This window comes from Fusarium venenatum (assembly GCF_020744135.1).
Source record: "Fusarium venenatum strain MPI-CAGE-CH-0201 chromosome Unknown EDB82scaffold_4, whole genome shotgun sequence".
NCBI lineage: Eukaryota > Fungi > Ascomycota > Sordariomycetes > Hypocreales > Nectriaceae > Fusarium > Fusarium venenatum.
In genome coordinates, this window is record NW_027072132.1 from 1220965 (window position 1) to 1238734 (window position 17770).

At 48.8% G+C, this 17770-nt stretch overlaps 7 protein-coding genes across 7 annotated transcripts; 4 read left to right on the forward strand and 3 right to left on the reverse strand.

The window, feature by feature from the left end:
• The first annotated feature begins 105 nt into the window (after positions 1-105).
• On the forward strand, positions 106-4677 carry EDB82DRAFT_511915 (uncharacterized protein). Its single transcript, XM_025737196.2, has one exon. It carries the CDS (start codon positions 337-339, stop codon positions 4351-4353), a length of 4017 nt encoding a protein of 1338 aa, XP_025592081.1. The 5' UTR covers positions 106-336; the 3' UTR covers positions 4354-4677.
• Positions 4678-5058: 381 nt separating this feature from the next.
• EDB82DRAFT_511916 (uncharacterized protein) lies at positions 5059-6525 on the reverse strand. Its single transcript, XM_025737197.2, has one exon. The coding sequence runs from the start codon at positions 6272-6274 to the stop codon at positions 5114-5116; it is 1161 nt and encodes a 386-aa protein (XP_025592082.1). The 5' UTR covers positions 6275-6525; the 3' UTR covers positions 5059-5113.
• A 145-nt stretch (positions 6526-6670) lies between these two features.
• EDB82DRAFT_511918 (SNF2 family N-terminal domain-containing protein) lies at positions 6671-10079 on the forward strand. Its single transcript, XM_065608914.1, has 4 exons — positions 6671-7446; positions 7497-7813; positions 7863-8829; positions 8878-10079. The coding sequence occupies exons 1-4, from the start codon at positions 6957-6959 to the stop codon at positions 9729-9731; spliced, it is 2628 nt and encodes an 875-aa protein (XP_065463218.1). The 5' UTR covers positions 6671-6956; the 3' UTR covers positions 9732-10079.
• Positions 10080-10185: 106 nt separating this feature from the next.
• EDB82DRAFT_479586 (major facilitator superfamily domain-containing protein) lies at positions 10186-11939 on the reverse strand (the record flags this gene model as incomplete). The annotated part of the gene is made up of 6 exons (XM_025737200.1): positions 10186-10539; positions 10589-11052; positions 11100-11167; positions 11215-11373; positions 11426-11738; positions 11786-11939. The coding sequence occupies 6 exons, from the start codon at positions 11937-11939 to the stop codon at positions 10186-10188; spliced, it is 1512 nt and encodes a 503-aa protein (XP_025592084.1).
• Positions 11940-12646: 707 nt separating this feature from the next.
• On the forward strand, positions 12647-13951 carry EDB82DRAFT_291883 (ankyrin repeat-containing domain protein). Its single transcript, XM_025737201.2, has one exon. It carries the CDS (start codon positions 12988-12990, stop codon positions 13927-13929), a length of 942 nt encoding a protein of 313 aa, XP_025592085.1. The 5' UTR covers positions 12647-12987; the 3' UTR covers positions 13930-13951.
• On the reverse strand, positions 13951-15678 carry EDB82DRAFT_291890 (Spo7-like protein-domain-containing protein). The gene has a single exon (XM_025737202.2). The coding sequence runs from the start codon at positions 15254-15256 to the stop codon at positions 13973-13975; it is 1284 nt and encodes a 427-aa protein (XP_025592086.1). The 5' UTR covers positions 15257-15678; the 3' UTR covers positions 13951-13972.
• A 394-nt stretch (positions 15679-16072) lies between these two features.
• Positions 16073-17542, forward strand: EDB82DRAFT_528952 (Alpha/Beta hydrolase protein; the record flags this gene model as incomplete). Its single annotated transcript, XM_025737203.1, has 2 exons — positions 16073-16207; positions 16256-17542. 2 exons carry the CDS (start codon positions 16073-16075, stop codon positions 17540-17542), a joined length of 1422 nt encoding a protein of 473 aa, XP_025592087.1.
• Between the last annotated feature and the right edge of the window lie 228 nt (positions 17543-17770).

Here is a 17770-nt window from a genome sequence, read left to right on the forward strand (position 1 = left end):
GGCCAATTGGTACCCTTGCCACAACTTCAATTCCTTCACGTGACCCTTCCCGCTAGTGGATGCTCAACTTCTTCGCCATTTACAGAAAAAATTAGATCCAGAGACCCGACGTGCTCTACATGCGCCTTCAGGTTCGAAAAAAACTTGTTGGGCAAGATCATAATAATCCTAAAAACTGGTTAATTTTAGGCGAGGTTGAGGAAAATTTTACGTTCTTTAGGTATTCTTTGAACCTTATACTTCGAATTTGAGCTCCTCTGCTGTACATTCTGGCAGCAGCGACTGGGCACCTGCCCATCCTCCGTATCGCCCTCGATCCTTCACAACAACATCACAATGCTCGTCCGACAGACGAGAAAGGGCATTTTTGCCTTGAAATCAAGGCTCTCGAGGCCTCATATTGCGACAACCCTCGGTCGTCGTCACGGCAGACAACTCGCCACAGCCGTCGACGACTTCCCACTTAACAGCTATGGCGGCCTTCATGAGCAGCTTGCTCGATCGGGCCTACAACCCTTTCAGGCCCCTTCTCTTGCCGACCTTCGGGCATTCGACCCGACAACAAACCTGTTAACTATCCCCGAGCCACCAGAAGCTCGACCTTTCGGCAAGATCAACAACAAGGGCGTCCCCGGCGAAGTTGAAGAGATGATCCCAGTTTTCGATGCTTGTGTGCGTGTAGGCAAGCTTGAGAGAGCGTCTCTCGTCTTGAAGCGACTCATTGGAACTGGCTTGATTCCTGGCGAGGAAATGATCATTTTGCACAACCAATACCTCCGTGCCTCTCTCGAGCAATTACGAATGACCCCCGACCGAAAGCAAGCCGAGATGCTACATAAATGGTATGAGCTACAAATACGAACCACAGATGTGCCACAAACTGCAGAAACAATTGCATGCATGCTCAAGGCCTCGCTTCTGTCTGAACGTGGTGCCCGCCTAGAGCGTCTTGTCACCCGCTACATGAGCATGGCCCCTGGTGAAGCTGGCTTGAGAGTGTTGAGCATGGCCGATATTCTTAGCGACCAAGATCTTGGCGTCATTACAGAGATTTGCCCAACTTATACTTTCGCACCCGAAGCCGAATCCGACGCCCAATACGTGACAATGGCAGAAGATGAGTATCTAGACATGGAGGAAGGCCATGGCGAAACTACAGCAACCACAGCAGCGTATCCCGACATCCGACCAACACCACAACGAGGAGAGGGCCTCAGCGCTCTCAAGAAGAACCTGAACCTCATCAACGAGTTGCAAGACGTGGACATTTCCAAACTGCCCGCCGAAGAGCAACGCGAATTTCAGGCCCGCTTAGAAAAGGATTCTATCGATATTGCTATTGAGAAATGGCGGAATGTCAAGAAAAACCTCGACAAGATGCGCATCACCACGGCTTTAAATGATAAGCACGAGGACACCAGTCTTGCCGCGTGTATGCACCTATGGCTTACAGCTATGGAGGAACGTTTAAAAGAGGAGATCATCAAGGTCGAGGAATCCGAGGCGAGCCAAAACAAGACCGAAGAGGATTTGGAGCGATGTATCTACGGCCCAATTCTGAGACTTGGAGACCCTACTAGACTGGCTGCGGTTACAATCCTCACTCTCCTCAATACCAGTGCGATTCAGGGTGTGGACAAGGGCGTAGTCATTCAGCGACTATTGAACGACGTTTCCCGTGTGGCTCAGGACGATATGCGCACGCAACTTCAAGAAAAGGCCGACCGAGAACGCCGCCGAAGTCGCAAAGTCAAGTTTACTGGAAATGAAGCAGATGCTCCGCCCCCCGAAGGAAACATTATCGCAGATGCAAAAGAACCGGTCGATACGAAGGACCCTGCCTTGACTGCATGGTCCATCCAAGTCAGGGCTCGAGTTGGGTCAATCCTTGTCAAGGCTCTCATCGAGACTGCAAAGGTCAAAGTCGTCAAGGAACATCCCATTTCCAAGGAGCGAATCAGCCAATTCCAGCCTGCGTTTTCACATATGCATGCCCCCCGAAAAGGCAAAAAGGTTGGAATGCTGTTTATCAATTCAGACCTCGTCGAGCGCCTGAAGCGAGAACCCATGGGTGACTTTCTCGCTAAGCACCTCCCCATGGTTGCAAAGCCTCAGCCTTGGAAGCGTATCAATGAGGGAGGCTTCCTCTCCAGCAAAGCCACTCTGGTTCGCCTTAAGACGGGAGATGTTGAGCAGAGGCTTTACACCAAAGCAGCTATCAAGCGTGGCGATATGGACCAAGTTTTCAAGGGACTGGACGTGCTAGGAAAGACACCTTGGAGAATCAACAACAATGTTCTTGATGTCATGGTAGAGGCCTGGAACAGTGGTGATGCAATTGCCAATATGCCCACCCTGACCCCGGACCTAACCACCCCAGCCGAGCCTACGGGTTCTGACCCCCTTCTTCGCCGAGCTTGGATTCGAAGTGTCAAGATGGTCGAGAACGAGCGTTCGGCTCTTCACTCTCAGAGATGTTATATGAACCTGCAACTCGAGATTGCTCGAGCATTCCGCAAGCAGGTCATTTACTTCCCCCACAACATGGATTATCGAGGCCGCGCTTATCCTCTCCCGACGTACTTGAACCACATGGGAGCTGATCATACTCGTGCTCTGCTCAAGTTTGCCGATGGCAAGGAACTCGGCGTGCACGGTCTAAGGTGGCTCAAGATTCACTTGGCCAACTTGTATGGCTTTGACAAGGCTTCCTTCAGCGAGAGAGAGGCATTTGCTACAGAAAACTTGCCCAACATTATCGAGAGTGTTGAGAACCCTCTTAATGGCAGCCGTTGGTGGTTAAAGGCGGAAGACCCTTGGCAATGCTTGTCTGCTTGTTTCGAGCTCAAGGCTGCTCACGATCTTGAGGACCCCACCAAATATGTCTCGAGTCTGCCAGTCCACCAGGATGGTACCTGCAACGGCCTGCAACATTATGCAGCCCTTGGTGGAGATACTTGGGGTGCTCAGCAAGTTAACCTCATGCCTGGAGATAGACCAGCTGATGTTTACATGGCTGTTGCCAACCTTGTCAAAGAGTCGATTGCCAAAGAAGCCGAGAAGGGCAACCAGCTTGGTCAGAACTGCATGGGCAAGATCACTAGAAAGGTTGTGAAGCAAACAGTCATGACCAACGTCTATGGCGTCACCTTTTCAGGCGCCAAACAACAAGTTTGCAAACAGCTGGACGCCCTGTACCCCAACATGTACAAGGAGACTGGCATCCCCAATCTTGTCACTGCCACATACATTGCAAAGCACATTTTCGCAGCTCTCGGAACCATGTTCCGTGGTGCCCACGATATCCAGTATTGGTTGGGTGAGATTGGTGCACGAGCATGCAAGGCCTTGACCGAGTCGCAAATCCAGCAGCTCGCAGAAGAATCGCCAGATCCCGCCAACAAGAAAAAGGAACTAGACGAAATAACCTCGCAATTCCGATCAACAATTGTGTGGACTACTCCCCTCCGAATGCCCGTCGTTCAGCCTTACCGAAAAGCTACCAGCCGAGAAATTCGTACTTGTTTGCAGGCCATCACTTATCCCACTCAGGGTAGAACTGAGCCCGTCGATCGCAGGAAGCAACTTCAAGGGTTCCCCCCCAACTTTATCCACTCCCTGGACGCGAGTCACATGCTTCTGTCAGCTCTCAAGTGTGACGAGCTAGGGTTAAATTTTGCTGCCGTTCACGATTCCTTCTGGACCCATGCTGCCGACGTCGATGTTTTGAATGGAGTTCTCCGAGACGCTTTCATCCGAATTCACGAGGAAGACGTCGTTGGCCGATTATTAGTAGAGTTTGAGGCACGATACAAGAACTCGCTTTACTTGGCTAATATCCCTGCGGAGAGCCCTGCTGGACATGCTATCAAGGCTTTTCGCAAAAAGAGCAAGCTGACTCTCAAGGAGGAACTCTTGTTGGAGTATAAGCGCATGAGCCTTATCAAATCCGGAAACCCATGGGACTTGGAGGCCGCAGAAAAGATCCAGACACCTGCCGCGGTCTTTGAAGATATGGAAATGTCCGAAGAAGAGATTGAACATGACCCTGAGAATGTGGGCGGCGGTCTCGGAGAAATACCCAAGGCCGAATCCAGCCTCACTTCGGCCGTCAAAGAAGCTGTACAAGAAATGGATCCTGACGGCACGGAAACAGACGAGTTGAGTGTTGTTCTTCTCAATCGTCTCAAACACACCAATTTTGAGATGAACATTATCAACCCCAAGAAGGAGACCAGCAGGAATAAGAAGCAGTATATCACAATCTGGCGCCCGATGACCTTCCCCAAGCTCCCTCAGAAGGGTGACTTTGATGTGAAGGAACTAAGGGATAGTCAGTACTTCTTTTCCTGACATGATACAGCTTATGATCCTTAGGTCAGGATATGGTACAGTTTATGATCCTTGGGCCAGGATCCTTAGACTAAGCTTCTTGGGGTGTTTACTTTTGTTGCCTAAGGCTTAGGAGGCCAGCCTTAAGACTTGCAGGTCGAATGGTGTATTATTATTGATGAAGACTACGAGGAGGCACATTGTGGCGTTGTACGTTTGGCGTTAAGAGGGGGCAAAAGCATAGAAGAGCGGGTGGTATTTCTGTTTTCTGTATTATAATAGCTATATATCCTGCCCAAGGTAGGCAAATAAATAACAAATAACCTAAAACCAGCTATATGAGAAATGCGAGTTCTACTGTGACGCCAGTGTTCAAAGAGGCTTCAAACTTTGTTATTTCTTCTCTTTACACCCTTATTATGTGTTATAATCCCAGACTACCGGCTTAAAGATGGTATCATTACGGAGCAGAGCAGGTACTGAATCCGAAGGTCAAAAGTATAATAGTAGACACCCTCCAGCCTTTACCCCTTCTCCTCCCTCAGATACACCTAAAAGCGTAAGAGACGGAATTAGTAGGTCAGTTTATGCTCCTTAGACTATAGTTCTTAGACTACTTATTTTTATAGCCTAAGACTTAAGAAGGCCAATTTTCTTTACCCACCAGGTCGCCTGAATAGATGCTCACACCCTGCATGTGTCACGAGGCATGTATGTGATTCGATATAATTTACATTCTTTCACATTTTGTCTATCTAACTTATAAGTTACAGTAGTACATTTATCGCACAACGGCGTCCTTGAGGCTGGGAACAGTGCAGACACCACCGCTCTCAGTAACAAGACGACCAGTTCCAGTCCTGCCCAACTGCTCAACAGCAGCGGCATCGAAAGCAACCTCAAAACCATCAGTGGTGGTGAAACCAGGCTGGAAGGTCTCCCAGACCTTCTTCTTGGGGTTGAGGACACCCTCGGGCTGGCCCTCCCAACCCTCGAACCAAACACGATCACCAGCCTTGGATCCCTCAGGAGGAGTGACAAGCTCGACGGGTCCCTTGTGGTCATCAACCTCACCCTCCTTGATCTTGGGAGAAGCAGCGAGAACCATGGCGCAAGACTTGATTCCTCGCATCTTGACGGGCTTCAAGTTGCAGACAACAACGACCTTGCGGCCCTGCATGGACTCAAGAGGGACGAGACCGTTGAGGCCGGAGCAGACGGTTCGGCAGATCTGGCCCTCGTACTCGACGTAGTCCTCGTTACCGGGCTTGTCGCCAACAGCAATGGTGGAAACATAAAGAGAATCGGCGTCGGGGTGGTTAATGGCCTTGAGGATGTGGCCGACACGAAGGTCAATCAGGGCAGGCGACAGAGGAGCGGCAGCGGCAGGGGCAGCCTTTTGCTTAGGGGCCTTCTCCTTTTTCTCCTTCTTGGGCTTATCGGTAGCAACCTTTTCCTTGGCGTTCTCGACAACCTCCTTAACCTTTTCCTTGGTGCGGTCAACGAGAGAGGCCTCGCCACCGGCAGCAGCAGCAGCCTTCTTCTTCTTCTCCTTCTCGGCCTTGGCGTCGACGGGAGGCTTCACGTAGAGGACCTCATCCTGGTTGACCTTGACCTTGTTCTCGTCCTTGACGTCGAGTCCGAAGAGGGGAGAGTTCTGGACAAAGTCGACATGGCGGACGATATGAGGGTGGCCCTTCTCGCCGGTGCGCTCTTCGGGGGACCACTGAGCAACAATGGGAGCGAGGGTCTCGTAGATGGCAACGTCAGCCTTGGAGGGCTTGCTGCCGAGGAGAGTAGAACGGCTGGAGAGGTGGTTGTTGAGGGTCTCGAGGATGGTGGACTTGTCCTCGGGGGACTTGAGACGCTCAGAGGTGGTGAGCCACTGTTGGATCTCGGTCTCCTCGGTGGGAGTGTAGGTTTGAGAAGCAAAGGAAGCCATTCTGAAGATTGTCAAAGGACGGAATGCGGGAAGGCTTCTAGAGGCCTGGCAGAAAAGGCGAAGGGGTAACGTGGTGGCTTTTGGAGTAAGAGATGAAGCTTGTATGTAGCTTCACTCGGAGTCTGATGATGGTCAAGATGTTTTATTTGGATGACTGGATTGACTGGACTCTTATTTTCTCTTGGTGGGGTGGAGGGGTAATTGGGCATGGAGCTGTCAATTGGCGGGGGATGTGGCTGCGCTGTCTGCGGCACTGAAATTTTTGTAGATGTGGCGTCTACGCTAACCCGTGACATCGCCCCTTTCTCGCGTCGGTTGTCTGGCAGCTTTACGCGGTACGCCCTTTTCTCGAGTCCTTGACATTATTTGTTGTACAAACCAGAAAAGTCAATTGGGATTGTATTCACTCTTCTCAATCCCCTTGCTGCCTACTTATTGTTTCATATCTCTTAGTAACATCACACTCTGCATAGGTAACTTGGTTACACATTTCTGCACTTTTCTTTTTTCCCCCTTTGTTTTCAGGCGAGTCAACTACATCATTCTTCCCACTAGCGGATCGCCGCAACCACCAACCAAGCTTGGAGCCGAGTTCAGCCCCTTACGTCCATTCTCTCTCTGTCTTTCGCTCGAGTCTTTTATTTTATTATACATATTTATTGTTCTGAAATCAACTTTCAACATGGCGTCGCCGAGTACTGCCAGCTCACCACGTTCAGACTCCCGCTTGCCAACGAGTACACCAAGCTCGCCGCCAGAGTCAAATGATGACCTCGAAGGTGCAGATGATGCATTGGTGAGAGAAGAACAGGAAGCTCGTGCTGAAAATGACAAAAATGAAGAGAAGCGTCGTCAGACCCTTCTCAAGGGAAAGAAGAAGAAAAAGGCCGAGACTAGAGCTGAGCGTGAAGCCAAGGCTAGAGAACTTGATGACTTGCTCGCAAAGTCAGCTGCCTTCTCGGATATTCTCACGAAAAAAACACAGGTTCTCGGTCGTGTTGGAAGCAGTCTCGATGGAACGACTCTCGGTGAACATAACTTGAAAATGGCTGAGCAGCCCAAGTGTATGATTAACGGTACCATGCGCGACTACCAGCTCGAGGGCTTGACTTGGATGTATGAGATTTGCTCTCAAGGCATGTCTGGTATTTTGGCTGACGAGATGGGTCTTGGTAAGTTTGGTTGTAGTCATGAGCGTCTCATTAAATCTGACTCATTATAGGCAAAACTGTCCAAACCATCGCCTTGATTGCGTTGCTTCGTGAGCAGGAGAATTATCTCGGCCCTCATTTGATCGTTGCGCCTCTCAGCACACTCAGTAACTGGATCGCCGAGTTCGAAAAATGGACACCTTCGATCCCTGTGGAAATGTACCACGGTGACAAAAAGGCTCGCGAGCAGATCTTCAAAACAAAAATGACGAAGCATCTCAAGAGTGGTCGCCCTACTGCCAAGTTCCCAGTGGTTTGCACATCGTACGAAATGGTTCTCAGAGACCAGCACAACTTGTCAAGGATCAACTGGGAGTTCATCATCATCGTGAGTCATTTCCCTAACTTCACAGTCAACACTGCTGACTTCTTCTCAGGATGAAGGTCATCGCATGAAAAATGCAGATGCCAAACTATTCCAACAGCTTCGCCAGTTTCACTCGGCTACTCGTCTCCTCATTACGGGAACTCCTCTGCAGAACAACTTGAAAGAGTTGTGGTCGCTTCTTCACTTCCTCCTGCCCAACATTTTCACCGACTGGGAGGCGTTCGAGTCCTGGTTCGACTTTTCAGATCTTCAAGATGAGGAGGGAACCGAAGAGTTCATCGCCGATCAAAAGAAGCAAGAGTTGGTCAAGAAGATCCACCTCATTTTACAACCCATGTTGCTACGACGTGTCAAGGCAGATGTCGCAGCATATCTTCCCAAGAAGCGGGAGTATGTGCTATTTGCTCCCATGACAAAAGAGCAGACAGACTTGTACAATGTTCTCACTGACAAAAAGGTCGATACCCGTCAGTATCTCGAAAACAAGGTACTCGAAAAGCTGAATGCTGGTGTATCAGCGACACCCAGCGAAAAGTCATCTCGATCAAGCAGTCGTGCCCCGCCAAAGACCATCTCACTCCCAGTTCGCGAGTCCGCGCGTAAGAACGAAGTCGAGCCAGAGGAGTCCGAGAAGCCTGAGGAGCCAGCCCCTAATGCTTTCTCCGTGATGATGAATAAGAAGCGTGGTCGCGGAAGACCTCCCAAGAATCCAAAGCCTGATGCGTCAACCCAAACTCCAGAGAAGCCTGGAACCAAACGCAAGAACCACCCGGTTGCATTGGAACCAGAGCCGAAGAGCACAAAGTCGAGTCGCCAAGCAACGCCTGTAGGTCTGCGCAGAAGAACCAGAAAGACTCGAACATACAAGGATGCCGGTTCCGATGAGGAGAAGATGTCGGACGATGAATTCGAGGCCAAACTCGCAAATGAGGTAGAATCTGATGATGAAGACAAGGACGGCAAAGCGTCGATGACTCCTGAGGAGCGTGAACGGGCAGAGGCTTTTGAGCTTGCAAGTATGTTGACCCTCTACCATTTCACTTCAGATCACTAACACAAAGCAGAAAAGCAAATTGCTCACAAGAAGCTCGGTAACCCAATGGCCCAGCTGAGACTGGTCTGTAATTCGCCACACAATTTCTACAACCCCTGGAAGGCTTCTACGGAGCTCTCTGTCGACGACTCAATCGTCACCGCTTCCGGCAAGATGCTTCTTTTGGATCGTTTACTTCCCCGCCTGTTTGAAGGCGGCCACAAAGTCCTCATCTTCTCTCAGTTCGTGACTCAGCTTGATATCCTAGAAGATTACTGCGCGGAGCTTCGAGGTTGGAAGGTCTGCCGCATTGACGGCTCCGTCTCGCAAACAAGTCGACAAGAGCAAATTGCCGATTTCAATAATGATCCAAACTACAAGATTTTTCTATTGTCTACCCGCGCAGGCGGTCAAGGAATCAACCTTGCTTCTGCGGACACAGTTATCTTATTTGACTCCGACTTCAACCCTCAGCAAGATCTTCAAGCTCAAGATCGCTGTCATCGAATCGGCCAAACCCGCCCCGTGGTTGTCTTCCGTCTTGCAACAAAAGACACAGTCGAAGAGTCACTCCTCAACTCCGCAGACGCGAAACGTCGTCTCGAGAAGCTCGTTATCAAGAAGGGAAATTTCACGACTATGGGTCAAAAAATGGACCTTCGTGAAGATCTCGACCCTGAATCTCTTCGTGCCCTCCTCTTGAAAGATGGACAAGTGTACAAAGTGTCTGGTGGTGAAGAAGTACTCAGCGACTCGGACCTTGATGTTCTCTGCGACAGAAGTGACTCGGCCTACGAAAAAGCTGCTATCGGAGAAGGCGACGCCGATGCCTTCCGCGTTGTCGAAACAGGTGCTGATTCCATCAAGATGGCGCGAAAGGATTGAATAATGGATGCGACTGTACTACTACCATATTTGTTTCGATGTTATTCGATTGGAAGGATCATGATACTGGAATGGTCTGATTGTAAGTTGAGGGATTATCGCTTTGCTAAGGTGTTTGGGGTATTGCCAGCCTATTGATTTGTCGTTCAAGGATTTGTGTCTGTATAGACGATATCAGTCGATGCGCGGACGGCTGCTGATTTTATTCAGCCAGTGGATTGATACCGTCGAGAGGCTCTGGACTGCAGCCTGTATCATGTATATATTCTACTTGAGCTTTTTACTGTATACTCACGAAAGAAGTCTCTAAATTCCAGAGTATTTAAAAGGAGCTCGTTTCTAATTGTGAATTGGTTTGAGATCCGTCTAATGTCTGCAATTGGGTGAAGTACTTTTGATTGACACAAATACTTTTGTCCAGCCTAAATAACGTAACTTTTCATATACTCATCCTCTAAGCCATATCTATATCCTTCAACTTATCCTTGGCTTTTTCATTCTCCATAGCCTGGTCCATAACAGCGTTGGGATCCTTGTCACCAACATCCAAGACCTCAAAGTGGCCAGTCTCTGTGGCATCACCAGTTCTATAACCACTGTGGGCGCCAAACACATACCACACATAACCAGTGATGGAACCTGCAGCGACGAGGAATGCAAATACCGTCCAGTTACCCATAGCGTACATGGGAGATGTGCTGGAGGGGAAGAGGAAAGGTGCTGTGATTCCGCCTGTGTTGGAGATGGCAATCATACCACCTGTTGCAAGAGCAGTAGCTGTTGAACCTCGGACGGTGGCAGTTCGATGCTATAAATGGTTAGTATTTGGATACATGTGTTTCTTGGGGTTTACTTACAGCAACGAAAGGTAGGACAGCAGCATTGGTGCAAGCAATCAGACAGACAGCAAAGTATCTAACTCCCCAATGCTTAACAAAGGCAAGAAGAAGATATCCAGTAGCGACAAAAGTCAAACCACCCAATACATGCTTGGAACGTTCCTTTGTCTTGTCACTGTGCAGACAGTTTCCAACAATGATAAAGACGGCAAAGACGTTGGGAGGGACAGTCATAAGTTGACCGTATTTTCCTTCAAAGCCGAGCGATGCAACGATTGTAGGCGCAAAGTATCCAAAGGCGTTGAGAGAGTTGGCCATGAAGAAATAAGCAATGGCGAAGAGCCAGAAGAAGTAATCGGAGACTGTCTCTTTGGCGACTTTGCTGTCCCAGTGCTTGTCGTTCATGGAGGGTGCGTAAGGGCCTAGGCGCTTGACTGCAAAGGCACGTTCTTCTGGGGAAAGCCATGAGACGGTTTGAGGGTCTGTTTGTGTGAGTATGTTGCCGTCATGTGGTTTGGGGAGGACTTACAGTCAGGGAGATAGAACCACACCAGGATTCCGACAATGACAGCGGGAATGCCCTCAAGCACAAAGAGCCTGTCCATGTTAGTGAGAAACAAGAGGAGGAATATGACAAAACTCACCATTGCCAACCAGCCAGACCGGCTTTACCGTTGAGGTATGAGATGCCCGTAGCGAGGAGTCCACCAAAAGCACCAGCTACAGCAACACTTGAAGCAAAGATGGCCATTCTTGTAGCTCTCTCCTCAGGCTTATACCAGAAACAGAGATACATCATGATACTAGTACTCGGTCAGTTTTCTCTGTCATTCAAGTCTTGTGATAGAAACTCACCCAGGAAAGAAACCAGCTTCAGCCAAACCAAGGAATATTCTCACAGCCAACAGTCCACTATAAGTAGAAACAGCGGCAGTGCAGATAGTAACGATACCCCAAGACACCATAATTCTGGAGATCCATTTACTAGGCGAAAAGTACTTGAGGAGAATGTTGCTAGGGAACTCCATGAGAACATATGGAACGAAAAAGAGAGCGACTGCGATGTTGTATCTTTGGCCGGTGAGGTTAAGTTGGCTAACGATGTTGTGCTCTGGTGTGTCATTGTTGAGAGTTCTGGCATTGCCGAGATTGACTCTGTCGAGATAGTCTTGCTATGTGTTAGAGGTTGATAGTGATAAAGTAGAGTAAACATACTGAGGAGATATGTTATGCAAACCCACGGCATAATTCTAATATCTTGCTTTCGAACGATTCTCTTTTCCATTTCTTTATCATTGAGATCGACCGTCTCTAGAGCGGGGACGTCTAGAGACGGTTTCGGAGAGACGAACTTGCTCCAGTTGAACATGATGGATGACGATATACTTGACAAGTCACTTGAACGATGAACAAGAGGAGGAGACATAGATCTATTTAAATACGAATACTACTCCTGCAGACTTGACATGCACGTCTTATCACATCCAATCCGATAATGACTCTACAGAATGAAGAATATAGAGTTGCGATAACGGTACTTGCAAGGGAAACGGGCGCAACGGCATTTACCCCAGATTTGTCTACTCTAAAAGTAGTAATGAACTACAGTCATCTTACTTGGCTTTGTAAATATCCACACTTGATATGTACGAGATAAAAGGGCCGCCGGCGAAGTGACCGGCGGGGGAGGGACAAGACTTTCTCAAATCGGCAAAACTGTCCGAAGATACTAAGTTTTTAACCCTTGACCTGGTGTAGATATACAATAGTAGGCCTAGTATTTACGTGTCGTCTTGACTCATGTACTCGGTTAATTGCCGAACTGCAACGAGTTGAAACAAGGTAAATAACGCAGCCAAGCTCACGAGACTTGATTGATCGTAAAATATGCCTATACATTAGAAGGTAGTCAGTCACGAGATGTATTTTATTGCTTCTGGTATAGTTCATGTCATCAAAGCCGAGATAATCGAAAGATATTTCTCCGCGGCCGATCTCGGAATCTAGATTTGGTACGATTTTTTGTTGCCACGGTTTTTATTCTATCGCGATAGAGACAAGATAACAAGTGATAAGATTGTGACTTATTTATTGATTTAATATTAGTTTGAACCTTATTGATCTGGTTATTGATTGTAGATATATTGATTGCACATTCTGCTATAAATTACTCAAGATATTCCCAGGTACTTGAGAACGGTCAAATACTGAATGCAGATCTTCTGCACCCCATATTGTATTGTCTTACCTTTAGATGATGAAATGTCAGATAACCTACAATAGCATCAATAAAAATCCATCTGTCAGACTAACATGGATCACCCATCGATCAAACCGACCAATCTCACTCATGACTAGTGACAACCTCAATTTTTCCCATATTTTTATTTAATTTAATTAATTCTTCTTCCACAAAAATGGCCTCCCTCACTTCTCTCCCTCCAGAAATCCTCCTACAAATCATTGAATCCTGTCAGACAAGCCATGCCCTATCCTCACTAGCCCAATCATCCCAAGCGCTGTACACGTTAACCACCCCCCTGCTATACAAGCGTCAGCTCGCAAATGCAGATCACCATGTAACTTTCCACGCAGCCAAGCATGGAAATCTACAAGCCTTAAAGAATGTCCATCGGTACATGACTCTGCGCGTGTACAAGTGCAGTAAAGGCGACTACGATACGGGATTATTTGGGGCAGAGAAACAAAAACGCAATGGATGGTTCTGGACGCCGCTTCATGAAGCTGTGAGAAACGGAAACGTTGAAACGGTGCGATGGCTTCTAGATCATGGCGTCGATATAAATGCCCCGTCGTTAAAGTTTCACGATATCGATATGGGAATCACAGAGGGACGATATCATATTGACTTTGGCGACAGGTTGAGCTTTCACATGTTACCGCTGGTTACCTTTTCACCGATTATAACGTCGATATATCATCGTCACCAAGAAATCACAGAGCTGCTTCTCGAGAGAGGTGCTTCCATACATATCAACGATGTACGTAAGCTACAGCCTTGCGGGACTACAGCGCTTCACGTAGCTGTGATAAACGCAAACATCACTGCTCTGAGATTTCTTATTGAACGAGGACACGCTGGACCAAATGATCTTGATGCTGCTGGTTTTCTACCGCTGGTCTGGGCAGCTCTCAACGTGAGCGCTGATCCACAAGTTCGTGAGTCGATAAAGACTCTTGTTGAGCTTGGGGCGGACCTCAATCATGTCATGCCGTGCGATCCTTGGTTGGGATCGAATCACAATATGGTGACTTTTCTCACAAAAAGAGGAAAGCCAAAAGCTGCGCAGGAACTCATCAACTTTGGTGCGTCAGTCGTTGATACGTCGATACCATGAGTACACTAGAATACTATCCATCACTAAATATTAAACTATTTCTCTATTCGCGCTCCTTTGACCCAACAGTAGATCTAGAAGGTGAATTCCTCAAGACCTTTCCTCCTTCCGGTCCTGATTCAGGAGTATCGTTCGCACTGCTCTCCCTAGCCAAAGGCGAAGGGAAATCAGGTGTGACAGAGCGTGAATCGTTACCTGGTCGTTTCGGCTTGGAACTTGTAGATAGCCTCTTTCGTCCCTTGGAGGCGGAACCGCTGCTGGATCGTCGATGAACGCCCTGCTCTTCTTCAAAGGCGGGCGTGGGGCTTCTGGTTGAGCTCGTGGACGCGCGACGGACACTACTACCCCGACGTCTACGTTCTCGTTCAACAGAAATATGGCGCGGCTGGTGAGGAGCAATCTTTTCAGGTTCGTGTCGTCGAGGATGTCGTCCGGGAAACCACCATGTCCAGGGATACTGGGCTCGCACGAGCTGATGATCCCTTTCCTTGACTTTTTGTCGGAGCAACGCACGTCGTTCGTTCTCCTTTTCCCAGTACTCCGTCCTGTAAAGTTCCCAGTTCTCGCGAAACGTTGCAGAAAAGGGCTTGGCCAGGAGAAGAAGCTTTACATAGTCACCCCCTGGCGCTAGATCCTCCTCGTGACCGCCTTTCTCCTCATCTTCGTGGGGTAGTACCAGTGTGGGATGGGTATCACTCGTGATCTGGAGTTCCTTCTCCACCTCGCGCAAAAGGCTCGGCTCAACGTAGCGGTAGGATGAGCTAGCCGTGTGGGAGAATAGTCCGTAGGTCAAAAAGAATCCGATTGTTGAGAGAGCCTCGGCCCACCACGTTCGTCGTATTATGATGAGTTTGCAGTTGAAGCCGCGCAGTCCTCTGTTGGAAATGACAAACCATCGTCGCGGCCATCGAATACCGCGCTCCCAGATTCCAGTCGCCCATACGAGAATCGCAGTGATGATACCGCCCATGAAGCACACCTTTTCGGCACCTTCGACAGCCCAGTAGATAGATCCACCTACGCCTCGACCATCTTCACGGGGCGCAAGGAAGAGAGCCCAACCGAAACCGGTGATCCAAACGGACAAGAGTGTAAGAAAAAAAGTGTGGTGTCGTTTTCTCGCTCGGAGTTCGAGGAATTGCGCGCGGAGGGATGCTTCGAGGATCAACAGGTTGAGATAGATCATAGACGGTGAGCTTGGGGTGTGGTGAAGAGGATCGCCCTGCTTTGCGGTGGTAGACAGGATTGGGCTCGCTCCGGCGACATCTTTGGCGCCTTGGGTAGGAGCAGATGCGCCTTTGACGATGGAATCGACATCGTCGGACATGTTTCGATGAAGTCAAGGGGGCTGAGGGGCAGCCGGTCAAGGACAGCTCGAGGCCATGCACAGTCCAAGGGGAAGAAAAGGGAGGAGATGGATCGGGACGGATCGTTGTCAGCTGGTATTTGGTTTAGTTGTTAGCGTTAAACGTGGTCAAGACGTGTGATCTGATGAATATGAGATGGGAGTGGTTCGGTTTCTTTGACCCGCTCTCACTCTCCCATCGTCATCACAAGCCAAAAATTAGAGTCCATAATCCCCTGTAAGGTTGAGCTTCAATCCACTGTCGGCTTTCGGTTCATAGCGGTCAAAGCGCCCAATTGTAGTGGGTTTCCCCAACACGTTTGAACAACGACGGTTGGTGAAATAAATAAACCGATATATTCCGTTGCATTTCTTTTTAATACGATCGATCCAGATCCATTTCTATTTCCTTGGAAGTAATATCTCTCATATTACATATTATCTCAACTCAGCCTCTGTCTTGTTTCAACTCTCTCTTCCAACAAATTCCGCTTCCGCTCCGCAATCTTACTCCAATTTCTCTTCCCACGGACTTGCCCACGGATTTCATCCCAGCCCGTCCAAAACCCGATGATTTTCTCCTAACTCCGGCTCAGCCCTGTTTGCGTCACCACGAAAAGAGGCGTCATCCATAATTTTGCCTATCGAAATTGTCCTTTTTTTACTCAAATATCTGGGGGTCAAAGAATATAAGTCCCTCTCCCCCGCGGAATGCTTAGGCTTCAACCTTGTTCTGCGGTACTACCAATATCGCGACTTTCCAATATTACCGCTTTTATCCCTACTACTTCGCGAACAATGAGTACAGACGGTGCTGTGAGACCACCCCATGGTGGTCGGGTTGATGCGCCCGAGGAGATCAAGCAGGCAGAATTGAAACCTGCGCATGCGTTTATGTTTCCTCTAGGTTATAAAGATGCTGCGTATCAATGGGTAAGACGGGCAATCGTTCAACCAACAAGCCAGGGCTAACTTTTGCAGTGGACGAGTCTTGCCCCCCAGGCCGTTGAGCGCAACCTCCTAAGTCTAATGCCGCACCTTCGAGAAGCCAACGACAGTATTACAAACATCGATACACCCGAACGACCAGATCCTTTCGGTACAAGAGTATGGCGACGAACAATGGTTGAGCTCTCGGGTAAAAACCGCGCTTTGAACGAAGTCTCGGTTGAAAGGGTTGGAGAAAAAACAGAGGATGCCCTTGTCATGGTTCATGGATACGGTGCCGGTCTAGGTTTCTTCTACAAGAACTTCGAACCTATTTCTCGTATGCGAGGACTCAAGCTGTATGCGCTGGACATGCTGGGATGTGGAAATTCGTCGCGACCCGCCTTTAAGATCCATGCGAAGAAAAAGGAGGATCAAGTTATGGAGGCAGAGGGTTGGTTTATTGATGCGCTGGAAGAGTGGCGAAAGGAACGAAAGCTGGAACAGTTTACGCTTCTTGGCCATTCTCTCGGAGGTTATCTCGCCGTCTCGTACGCCATCAAGTATCCGGGCCGCCTCAAGAAGCTCATCCTAGCTTCTCCCGTCGGTATCCCAGCTAATCCCTACGCCGTCAACGCCGACATGCCCGAACCAAACACTTCCACAATTGAAGCCGAGATGATGCAAGACCAGCAAAGCACCACCGACAAATCCGGCACTCTGTCAAAACATAAGCCTGCTTCCAACGTGCTTCGACGACCTCTACCAGGCTGGTTCGTCTGGCTCTGGGATCAAAACATTTCCCCTTTTAGCATCGTCCGAATGAGCGGTCCCCTCGGTCCGCGATTCGTTTCGGGCTGGAGTTCCCGTCGCTTCAATCATCTCCCACCAGCTGAATCCCAAGCTCTGCACGACTACTCCTTCTCCATCTTTAAGCAAAAGGGTAGTGGTGAGTATGCTCTGGCTTATCTCCTCGCACCCGGCGCATACGCCCGTCGACCCGCCATCAACCGTATCCAAGAAGTCGGCCGTCAAACAATCCAACAGCCCGACGGTACCAAGCTCAAAGAAATGGGTATCCCTGTGGTGTTCATGTACGGAGAGAACGACTGGATGGACGTCGCTGGTGGATTTGCTTCCGAGGAAAAGTTGAACGCAGCAAAGCAAAAAGCTCTCGAAAATGCTACAGAGGAAGAAAAGAAGAGAGAAAACGGCAGTGCAAAGGTCCTTCTCGTTCCCAAGGCTGGACATCATCTCTACCTCGACAACCCCGAAGTCTTTAACGACATGATCCGCAAGGAGCTTGAAGAGACGAGACAAGCCGAGAAGAGACTAAAGTAGAACACATTCTGGTTTTGAAATGCTATTTATGAGAGAAAATGAGGGAAGAGAGACATGGAAAGATATTGGGCTGGCGTTTGATGGGTTCGACAAGGGCTGTGAAGACTATCTCACTGGCATGTTCGTTCCGCTATATAGACGGTTGATGATGACATGCCGACATTTGGAATGGCGTTGCCGCTTAATTTTGTTTTATATTCTTTTCTAGCTTGCTTTTAGATTTGCATA